Genomic DNA, 11,908 nt, shown 5'->3' on the forward strand with positions numbered 1-11,908 from the left:
ACGTGCACCAGAGGGAAAAAAAAAACGAAAACAGAGCCCTCCGGAACTGGACTGGAATAAGCAGCAAATATTTATACTTCCGTAGAATACTATTTACAACAATGTTGTTGTTTATCTATAGTTCACTTTTTCCCTTTTTTTAGTACGATTTCTATTTTTTTTGTTTTTTCTTTTGATAATTTCTATGGAGAAAGGAGAAAAAAAAGGTAAGCTAAGCTAAAAGAATCAGATATACTTTGGCCTATTTATTGTCTAAACTATGGTCAAATTCTTCACCATAGCAAATTAAATTCTGTACCCACCCCAGCCACTGACATCTCGTCTGATTATTAACGTCAAGCCTTCCAATGATCACAACCACGATGGTGCGGGGCTTCTCCGATGGCTGCCATCTCTTCAGTCTCGCCTCTTGTGCAGGCAGATGCGCCTAGCAGTCAGCTGTTTGATCTGCTCTAGCCGTCAGCCATTTCCTGCTGCATCAAAATTTCTAGTCACCAAGACAAAAAGATAACCACCTAGTAGCAAAGCATGCCTCCATTAGCGACCCAGTGTGCAAAGCGGTCGGAATAGTCCCTAGTGTCTGAGAGCTGGCTGCTCGAGCGAGACAGATCCGTGTCATCCCTTCCCTGCAAAAATTGAAAAAGGTTCACAGCATGAAATTCGGAAATAATGGGAAGCAGTGCGACAGTAAGTTCAGTTGCTGATGATTCTCATAGCCACATTCAGATTGAGGAAAGGTTCAGTAATGAGGCTAACCTCATCGACATGTCCTTGTTCGCTGTATGACGTAGATGATTCAACACTGATCTCATCCATAGGCGAATTGATCAGTGACGACCTGCAAATCATGATTTGAAACACCTTAACAATGCAAAGAGAGTGGTACGATATACAAACTAGTGCCAGCATATGTTACCTCTCGAAAATTTCCTCATCGCAGGAATTCCCCGAAGATGACAGCAAATCAAGGTCAAGGAAATTTGAAGAATGTAACTCAGGGTAACCTAATCTTTTCAAATAATTCTGCCGCTCTTCTGACATGGAGTGCCTTCCTCCAGGCACTGTGCCATAGTTCATACTGAATATATATAAAAAACACAGTTATTTCATATTACATTCATGGAACGAACAAGTTTTCCAGTAGGCTCCAATTTTGTGTAAGGATTGACACACCTGGAGCATGGGTTAGGTTCACATATGGAGATATCTGGTGCGGAATCAGAAGGCTCTCTAATATCATCCAGCTGTTGCATAGGGAGCAATCCTGTGTTTTCTCCATTGTTGCAGTTAGATACAGGTAAGCTGTTCTCCAACAGAATATTACCATCTGATAGTGACCTCTTTATGAATGACCTGATGTATAACAAGATAAGGATTGCTACATTAGAACAAATCTGACGGACCAATACAAGAAAAGTACAAATAAGACCCATCGGTCTCCAATTAATACATCAATTGCATAGTTCGAAACCGTTCTCATGAAACAAGAAATGCTTATTTTCTTGAAACCGGTAACAAAACATGTACGTTTTGTTCCTCCAAGTTCTCGAAGCCTAAGAATTTGCACTTCAAAATAAGGTCTACATCAACAACCCTGCTACATTTCCATGAGACAATATGCTATTTTCACAGATGCAGAAAAGAACTTGCGGTAAGCGGTAAACCATCATATTAAAATGTAAAATGTTTCCTAAAAGGTATAAGCTGAGTATAATATATAGTCATTTCAAAAGGTATTGGAAGCTTATAATCTGCACCTTGCAATCTCTTCTTTTAAAGTTCCTTGCCTCCCAATGTTGTAATGCTGATCTGAGTCCAGCTTCCACAATGCAGGTTTCCCTTGTTGAGGTTGAAAATGCCCTAAGAATCTGCATTTTTTATGACAGGCAAACCATTTTATGGTAAGCACAAATATAAACACATAAATGTCAATGCTTCCCACTGGTTCTGTCATTCCTACCAGTATATTATTTTGCAATATATTGAGAAGCTTACACGTTTATAGCATCCTGCTTGTCGTGATCAGTGTAGGCATTATTGTAGTAGCGTTGCAAGGTTCGAAGGAACTCCTGAGATTGGGTTGCTGCCTTCCACTGGCCTCTTTGCTCACAGAAGATCTGTGGCACATATGAGTAACATGGAAAATTAGCCTGATATACTACCTCCGCGCGAGAATAGATGACGTTCAGACAAAAATTTTTTGACTTGCTGCTAGCTGATTCCTCCGGTCAGAAACGTCAAATATTACCGACCGGAGGGAGTAATTCAAACAAGCAATTTGGAACAGTAAGGAATCTTTTTATAACCAGTTGATTTAAGGTGTTTACAGTTCGAAAAGAAATAAGCACAGCATTATGAGTTGTACTCTTCAGTAGTGAATGTTACCAGAGTAAGCTAACATAACACGAGATACCTTGTTGTGAGCGGCAGAACCACCATATTGAATAGCTAATGTATCACCCATCCGTTCATAGAAATCCATCAGATCATCAGCCGGAGGAGCATGCAATTCAATTTTAGGTGATTCAATAAGCCCCAGAGCAAGAAGTTGACGCCCTAAAGCAGCTAAACCGTATGCAAATTGTGCAACATTTGTGCGGTCCAAGCAGTCTATGCAATTTGTCCTGAGGACACCCTTCTGTAACAAAAGAGGTACCAACTTAGCTACGCATTCGCTTTGATCACTGCTACATTTGTCATCACGTCGTTTGGCAACAGTTCTTTCACCACTGAAATAAATGGATAAAAGGTATTAGGATTGACGAATGAGCACTTACAAATATACAAAAGATATGTGACCTCTAATATATGAATTTGACATACAGACTTGCAGAAAAAATGTTGTAAAACCAAATTTGGTGAAGGTGCATATTCTTTAAGGAATTTGCTGAACTGTAACTTCCTATGATTTATCAGCTACATCTCATGGTTTCCTAAGAAAAAGTTCTCTTGGTAAACTTTAGAATGTTTCTAAGTAGACCGGAAGCTACCTTGGGGCATCCTCAGATTTTGCTGATGCACTTATTTCGCAGTGGAGGAATTCAGTTAGATCCAACACATCGGATGCCACCTTGTTCAACAGTGCAAGCACATTAGTGCCTTTCCTGAAAGTATCATGTAGTACTTTGCTTAAGGTACTTACAAGATAATTGACTTACATAGCAAGAGCAATCTTACAAAAGACTCGCTTGGAACACAATATATTACCTTCGAGAAAGCTTACTCAGATCCATGTGTAAAAATTTTAGACGTTTGTCCTCTGTTAGCCCCTTATTAATGTAATGGATAGCCTTTGCAAATTCTGCACGGAGCAAAGATTCACGAGGCTTCTTCTCACGGGTCTGATAAAAGACAATTAAGGGATCCAAAGAGAATATTCAGATTTACAACAAATAGCAAAAGGCTATCAAGTTGGCGAATTAACTCTTAGAAATAGAAGTCAGTGACAATATAAGCAGAAGATTAGACACATCGTTCATGTCAAAGTATGAACAACATTGATGCTGCACTTGCCTTTATTAAGTTCAAGATGATTATCGGATTCCCATATCTAAGTGCAAGGTTCTCAAAATGAAGGCGAGTCGCCTTGTAGTCCACATCGGGTTTTACTGCAGCAGAAAGGCAATTGGAATATCAGGCGAGACAGTCAAGATACAGACTCATAACAAATTTAACAGGAGAACCTACATATGATATCTGGTCTAATATTAAGTCTTGAAGTTTCCTGAAACCAGACAAGAGGTATTGATCCTCTGTGTTGTACAACAGAAGCCATCTGACTTGGGATTCCATCGGATGTGTCTTCAAAAACAATCTGTTCAGTCTCAACATCATTGGCGACCCTGCCCTTTTCATTAACACCTCGCTTCAAGAATCTAAAATTCAAAAATCGACAAAGAAGTATTCAGAAAATGGTTAACAAACTACTGTTGAGATGAAATGGATGTGGAATTGGCTACTTATAAATGTAATTCTTGTCTTAAACTATAAATATAAAGGCTAGAAGTTGTAGCACAAACCTCGTTCCAGCAAAATGGCGCGAGCGCCTAGCTATAAGTGTCAACCAAAAATCCTTCCCTGATACAGAGAGCTTCGACTGCCAAACCAAAACAAGCGTATTAGCATGTCTTCATATGGCAATTGGTTTGTAATTCCAATTTTACAATATGCTTTTGTGGTCCTTGAACTAGGATCATGAAACAGTGCTCAACACTTACTGGCTAAGGAACGTCAAAACAGATAAAATATAGCAGTGTAATTTCGTAACTAAGCATTAGCGGAGAACAATTAAATTGTCCAGACTATATGATGTTACTCTGTATCAGCAACATACAAAACATGAATTAGAAGAACTGAACAAAAAAAAAATAACAGTCTGCTGAGACTTACGAGCAAATGTTCGACTCAGGAAAGCCTCAAGCAGCTCAAACTGAAAAATGTCAGCAGGTTATACAAAGCCATGCCTTTGCAAACCCTTTATTTCAAGCTTTCACTATATATCAGGTCATGAGACGTAGAGTGAAACACGCAAGTTAGTTGGGTGGCATTGAGTTAGCTGCAGCCCTACTTGTGGTCTTCGATGATGTATGACAGTACTGGTGATACGGATAAGCTCATTAATCAGAATTTCGAAGGAGGGATCAATTAACACACTAATAAAAGAACTTTAACTTATTTATCCCAAAAAGAACATACCTGTTTAAAAAATCCATGGACTAAGGCAACAGTCCAACTGGTATTCTTGAGATGATTCCGGACTGCCCGTGTCAGAAATTCATTCCATACAAACATTGTTTCATAAACAACCTGTCCAGTATTCTTCTCGGTTATGTTCTTCTGAAGGCTGCGCATGATGTTGTAAGAGTAGCTGAAGAAGAAATCCTTCGAAAGATCAACTGAGCAAAGTAGGCGCTTATATCTACAGAAAATACGAGACAAGAACATAAGTATTTTCGGAAAATTTGAAACTTGTAGCATATATCAGAAAATGAATATTATAAATAGAATCCACTGGAGCTAGAAAATTTGAAACTTTTCTATATACCTCCAACCACATGAACACCTTACACAAGGCTCAGAACTGCAAGAATTCACATGATGTATATTGGCTATACGAGTTGGATGTATATTGTTCCTCAACAAGTAAATTTATAAACATAGGAGAGATGTGAACAAATATTACTCTATCACCATACAATCGAACAAAATCACGCAAATGATTGCCCATGCTCTACTGGAACATGAATAATGAAGAAAACCTAGTCTGTCATCATGCAAACTGACACAAAACAGGGCAAACAAGGGGGAGAAAATATGCCGACACCAAAACTGCGTCTTAACACAACATAGCAACAGAATGAGCTCAAGATTCAAATATGTGGAAACGAAAACAGCAAACAATGAGATAAATGAATAAAAAAGCTAGAAAATATACACTAGAAAGCAAGCTGGCATTTTTTATATTGTTAAGAACAACTGATGGAATTACAACAGGCAATACACAATATTTACATGTTGAAAAAAATAAAAGACCTGTTCTCATCCCTAGAATAAGCCACGTTGGGCCAGACTATAACACTTGGAATTGCGATCATTTCGCTCTTGCCAATGGAATAGATCTCATGGCCGCATATTGTGCCAACTTTCCTTCTCCTGGTTATTACGACCATGTAATAAGGACCAAGAAACTTTACAAAACCTGAATAAGCAAACAATTGAATGTTATAATTTGACGACAAAAGCTAGAGAGATGTGATTCATGTGTTCAGGGAGTGTCAGCTCATGTTGCATTACCAACTATTCCATAGCATTTTGTGACGAATTTCAGTCCACCAGTCAACCTATTCCCCTCATGAATCCGCCAGAGCAGTTCTTGGCATTCATTCTCTGTGTAACTAGCTGGATCCTCCTCGACACCCAGCTCAGCACACTCCAAGCGATCAATCTTTAGCACCCTCCAGTGACTCCTGCTCTTGTCTCTTCCAATAAGATAAAATTTCTACACCAAAGAGGCGTACACATATTAACAGCAAACAGTTGGACATTAGATAAAATGCATATAAGTTTAAACACTAAAACAATCTCCAGTAAATCAATGGAACAGTACGGTAGGGACAAATATCGAACATCTAATGTACAAGTATCCAAATCTTCATGTCTAAATCGTAGAGCTAGCTATCCTTGAAACTTTGAAAAAACTTGTGCATACAAAATCGGTAGCTGAAACCTTATATTTGGCATTGGCTTCACAGTAAAAGTTAGAAGGCGGTTACGCAATAGGAGCAAATCTACATAATAGTAAAACTGAATATTATTCGAGCAAACGTTTAATATGCCTGAAAGAATTGCAGAGAATAGCAAAAGAAGGAACAGCCTTTTTGTTTTCATTCTCTTGCCTCCCTGCAAAAGAAACAAAAGGAAGGATCTTCCTCTACTTTTTTGCAGCCTTTTACCCTTTCCAGTAACCTAATTGAACTGAACCTATCGTAAAGGACATCCAACACGCGGTTCTAACATTAAATCACACAAGAATTGAATCAACCATTTTACCGAAAAACAACACAAACCCATTGCAACAAGGTCAAACACAGGATTTTTACTAATATATAGAGATCTCTAAGTTCGGAGAACTTGCAATCGAAACCAAATCAAGCGAGTACTAAGGAAACAAGATTTGCAAGAGATCCGTACCGATCTGGTTTCGTAGAGCCGAAACTTTTGGAGGAATTTGCCACCCGTCATAGCCTCCATCGGATCAGATCGACAAATGAACACCAGTCCTCACCGAGAAATTGAGAAAAACCAAAGACACACCGTGGTTGTTCAGCTCCTCGTCGGCTGCTTCAAGTAGAGCATCTTTGTCGCTTACAAACACAAATGCTCCAGGAGAGAGAACCCAATCAAAGCTCCCACCTTTCGGATCAGACGCCGAAACCGTGAACAAACGGATCGAAATCGATACAATTCAACCCCCACGACGAAAGATTCCACCACCGTTGGATCTGCGCAGGGCGCAAGACCCGGAAAATATTAAATCGATGCAAAACCGAAGACCAAGAAGAGGAGATTTCCTTTCTCTGAGCTCGGCAACGAGAGATTTGTTATGGAGTGGAACGGGAGGATTGCGCGCATACAACGCCCGCGGGAGAGCTGTGTCAGCAATAGGCGAGGCTAAATACTCGGAGTAAAAGAATGGACTTTTCTGGAGGGGTTGGGGAGGGAGGGAGGAGGCAGCGCAGAGCCACATGAAGCTGGCTGGCGACGACGGCGTCGTCTACAAAAACACCACGCAACGGCGAGCGCGAGTGGCCGGGCAAGGGGCAAAACCGTGTAATCATTGAAGGAACATTATCTTTCTTGGTATCTTTTGGTGCTGGCTCCGGTCCTGCCCTGCGGTTTAGTTTAGTGAACAACTTTGGTTTCGTCTCGTCCAAGAGGAAACCGGTAAATGTCAGCTTTTTGCGGCATGACGGAGTAAAACGACGCCACTCCGTCATGAGCTGTAACAAAAGGAGGAGTTGATTATTCAAAAAAAATAAAAAAGTTCGTTTTTTCCCCTGCAGTTCTGTTATGTGAAGAACAAAGAGTAATCCAATAACCAAAGACGAGGTTTTCAATTTGATTTTTCGAATTTGAGCCTTTGACTTTGTGGTTAATTCTTTTGAACCTTTCCAGTGACTAAACAAACAAATTATTCCAGATGGAAACATCAATGATGGAAACAGTTTTAATTTCTTGGAAAGAATTCTTAAACGATGCGTTAGTTTATTTTTTTTCCAAGCGAGTTTTAAAACTTGAACAGTAGTATGAACCTGGATTGAACTGCCAGTGGGACTTCAGGAAGTTGGTTCAGGTTCGTAGATGAGCAAACATCCCATATGGTACTATTAATGCAATACTGACGGACAAGAGAAGAGAGAAGAAGCGTGCAAGCAAGATGACACTTAGCTTTCTGAAGAGGGACCAAGAACTGGAAGCTACTTCATCTTAATTCCCCCTGAAAAGCTGAGCAGATTCATGATACATCACTAAAACCAAAAAGATGGTAATCAGCTGGTCAGCTCACGCTCGAGGCAGAAGGAGCCTTTTCCTGCAAGATTACACTGTATTTCGCTCAGTCATCCCACAGTTACTGCATACAGTACAGTATATGGAATCTACCGTTGTTACTGTTCAGTGCAGTTCACAGTCAAGTCACCCAACTACCTGAATTGACAACGAACTCTTGTGGCCTTTGGCCTTTGCATGTGTGGAGTGAACAGAACCACCGGTCTATTTGTTCCCCAGGACCACATGCATGAAAAATCATTCCCTCGCTCTCAGCTCTGAGAGCAAAAAAAGAAAATAAAAAAAATGGCAGCAGATCGATGACGTGTGCTCAAGAAAAACCAGCATCTAATTTCGGCCATTCGATGGAGAAACCTGGGCGATGATCAAGCAGCCTTGAGACACAGTGCTTATCTTCATACCGGCACATCAACATCGCCGTGCATGATCCAAAGACTCCTCCTTTCTTTTACATGGTTACAGTTTAACCCCATCAGTTGTCTGTGCTCGTAGATTCCACACAGGTGTTGGGTTGCAGGGCAACATGAACACGAGCTCTGAATCTCGTGCGTGCGTTGGCGATAAGCCTTTTTTTTGGTTCGCCGTCGCCTTTGGGCTCCTTTTTCGTCTCTCTTTTGACCTGCTTTGTTTTCTTTTTTAAAAAAAAATTGCTTTGGTTTGTTTCTCCTCGGCAGATCGCTGCTACACTGTGGAGTGTGAGGCGTTTGCATTTGCTAGGTTAGGTGTGCGTCCCCCTCCCTCTTTTCCACACGGATTTGATTTGAAGGGGAATAAGTGGTCGTGAGCATGGCCATGTAGCATGGCGTGATGGACACCATGCTAGAGGCAGGGAGCCTCCTTTTTGCACGTCCCTTTTTTGGTAGGTAGTAGCTTGCTCTGGATGCAGCAAGTCCACAATTATACATAGTTCTTTTCACCTGTTTTTCATATAATATGTCGCTTTTTTGAATTTGAGAGACTGATGGACAGTAAAATTCCGAGGTTGGTAAAGGGTTTCTTCGTTTCTTGCTAGCCCGTGAACACTGACATTTGCAGATTCTGGAAGTTTGCAGATAGAAAAGGGGGCGATTCTTGTCTGTTGCCTGCTAGTGCGATTGCCGTTTTTGTAAGACTGTCGAAAAGGCTCTGAATGTCACCCCTTTGGCGATAATGCCTTCGTGAAGAAGATCAAGAGAGGGACGTTCAACTGGAACCTCTGAATAACAGCTGCAAGACAAGAAAGTCCCCTCTTCTTGATGTAGTTCTAGTTGGTGTATCTCTGAACTGTATCGGCCTTCATGGCGTTTTCTGTTTCGCTTGGTCTGGACCGTTCTTGCTGACGGCAAGTTCAGGTTTTTCCAGTTTGCTTGGGTGCAAAAACATGTACTGAACATGCTACTGTCTGCTTTGTTTCGATGAAATGGGGCAGGGCCGTGGGCCATTTCTTCTAAAAAAAAAGAGGCTCCGCATGTCCCAGACAGAATCTGCAGAAAGCTGCCAGTACCAAAATCAATCTGGCTTGAGGTAACTCCAGGCTCGAGCCATGGCAGCTTTACGACGAAACGGCGGCTCCCGTCGCGCCCTGCCTTTGCTGTATGCTTAACATATTTGGTGCCGGGATCTAAACTTTAGCCATATTATATTAAAAATAAATTTATTATTTAGGAGTATTAAATAAAATCTAATTACAAAACTAATTACATAATTCCTGGATTAATTCGTGAGACAGATTTAATATGGTATATTAAGCCATGATTAGCTGATGGTACTGTGGCATCACTGTAGCAATTATAGGTTAATTAGGCTCATTAAATTCGTCTCACAAATTAACATCCATCTGTGCAAAAGGTTTTGCAAACAGATTTTATTTAATACTTCTAAACGATAAGATTTTTTTTTATGTGATGGGACTAAAGTTTAGAGATCCGGAGAATATTCGAAAAATAATTTTTTTCTGAAGAAAAGGAAATAATTCGATTATGCATGGGCCATCGCATGAGGTGGCAGTGACGACGAGGAAGGCTCTGATTTAGATGGTTCACCAAGCTGCTAATCCCAGCCCCACCTGTCACAAGACATCCAGTCTCATATATACACAGGCTCACCCGCCGCCAGTTGAGCACGTGGAACATGCGTCTCTACTCCATCCACCTATTGGCTGCCGCCGGTGACAAACTAAGAGTACCACCAGTCTCCCTTGTTCAGACTTGCACGCACACGTACGCCCAGGCCATGGAACACATTGTACGTTGCGTGTGCCGCACCGCCTGCGTGTCGTGCGCCGCGTCCCCCCCGACCACTCGGTGAGCCATCGCAGGGTGTGGTGGTGAGCCGGACAGTCCATGGGTGGCCGTGTTTTGCCGTTCTGAACGTTGAGGAACAGTGGCGTCTGCGTCTCCCTGCCGAATGGGCTCGGCGCCCTCTCGCCCTGCTCTGATTTGGACGCGGCGCTCCGTGAAAGCTCTGGCCAGTCTTGTTTCCTTGCGCTGTAGGAGTAGGCGTGTGTAGGGAGAACATGCCTAATAAGCTACATGGCTGCACGCAACGCAGCCCCATGTCCTCCTATCGTCAAGCTTTTGTTTCTTTTTTGTGTGTGTGTGGCGCATATATATTATATATATAAATACAACACCCAGATCTTCAAGTGATCTGAATGAACAGCGTACACAAGAGAAACGAGTGCCATGATCGATCATTGTGGAGTGTTTCAACCATCTGACGCAGAACAGATTTGCATACGTGTGTTGGGACCGTACCGGTTTCGGACAAAATGGCAGTGCTCTAATCCAAATAATAAACAAAGTAATCTGAACACTAGCTGTATTACGAAATGCTAGTAAATGTATCGCTTAGCTACGAAGAATACAACACACACCAGCTAGAAAACACCAAACAATAATAATGAGAACTGGCCACCGTACCTGAACATCTCGTGCTACATGTCATGTATCATGTGTGTGTGTGTGTCTGTGTGTCGTGCTAGGCACTTAAACGAGTGCCATTGGCCCACCCTAGCTTAGCTAGTCTGCTAATACATAGAGTCCCTTAATTTAACCGAGCAAAAAAAAAGTAAAAAAAAAATCTCTGCGTCGCTAGTCGCTGCCGGCCGGGCGATTCAGCTAGCTCGCTCAACAACCACAAAGTACACGTCCGCGTCGCTCGCGCTAATTAATTTTTCTTTGTATGCTTCTTGCGTCCCTTTCGGATTGCATGGTCAAGTCAATACTGGTTGGCTCATATGATATGATTCAACCGCGTTGTAGTATAATCGATCCTGTTTTTCACTGTTTGGGTGGTTTGGATGAGGGTTCATCGGCCCTGACGTGATGTGATGGTGTGCTTCGGATTGGCGCGCGCGGCATGTCCATATGCCCATATGCATGCACATGTTCCAGCAAAGAACATGATTCACGGGACTCTCTAAAAAAAGTCTCTGCCATTGACGGACTCTGCTAGGGAACGAGGGCCAACAAGATACAGTTTGGATGGTTTGCGGAAGGGGATGTGTCCTTTAGCTAGTAGTAACTAGCAACTACCAACATGCATCAAACCCCCGACTTCTTCAATTTCAAGATCTAACAATTCAGTCTATCATAAATAAATATTTGTAAGGGTAGCGGACGTGTTTATAAAGATGAGTGTGCGTGGATACGAGCATGTGATTCCCTCCTATTGGTTAAAAATGTACACTACATGTTATCGTTCTATTTCTTTCACATCAATAAATATGCTGCACGCTCAGAGTCTACTCTACCCGAACATCTTTCTAGTTCTTTCATGAACAAGCCAAACAAGGAAGAAGTTCACCTTACTACCTAAACTAATCCTTGTTCAAAATTTTGGCTTGATTTACTCCCAAACT

At 41.6% G+C, this 11,908-nt stretch overlaps 1 protein-coding gene across 1 annotated transcript; it reads right to left on the bottom strand.

Moving 5' to 3' along the window:
* Positions 1 to 21: 21 nt before the first annotated feature.
* Positions 22 to 7,287, bottom strand: LOC112877745 (phosphoinositide phosphatase SAC2). Its single transcript, XM_025942102.1, has 16 exons — positions 6,691 to 7,287; positions 5,794 to 5,998; positions 5,533 to 5,698; positions 4,696 to 4,918; positions 4,020 to 4,096; positions 3,688 to 3,875; positions 3,514 to 3,608; positions 3,208 to 3,341; positions 2,991 to 3,104; positions 2,414 to 2,729; positions 1,996 to 2,117; positions 1,758 to 1,868; positions 1,174 to 1,353; positions 917 to 1,078; positions 757 to 838; positions 22 to 626 (listed from the first exon to the last, which is right to left on the bottom strand). Exons 1-16 carry the CDS (start codon positions 6,748 to 6,750, stop codon positions 516 to 518), a joined length of 2,346 nt encoding a protein of 781 aa, XP_025797887.1. The 5' UTR covers positions 6,751 to 7,287; the 3' UTR covers positions 22 to 515.
* Between the last annotated feature and the right edge of the window lie 4,621 nt (positions 7,288 to 11,908).

This window comes from Panicum hallii, chromosome 9, assembly GCF_002211085.1.
Source record: "Panicum hallii strain FIL2 chromosome 9, PHallii_v3.1, whole genome shotgun sequence".
NCBI lineage: Eukaryota > Viridiplantae > Streptophyta > Magnoliopsida > Poales > Poaceae > Panicum > Panicum hallii.

Bases quoted from the DNA above. Each gene is read 5' to 3' on its own strand.
- LOC112877745 (XM_025942102.1), bottom strand. From the start codon at position 6,750: ATGGAGGCTATGACGGGTGGCAAATTCCTCCAAAAGTTTCGGCTCTAC. The intron at 4,097-4,695 runs GTATGTTCTTTT...TTGGTTTGGCAG, and splicing joins TCCATGGATTTTTTAAACAG to TCGAAGCTCTCTGTATCAGG. The intron at 1,079-1,173 runs GTGTGTCAATCC...ATATATATTCAG, and splicing joins GAACCTAACCCATGCTCCAG to TATGAACTATGGCACAGTGC.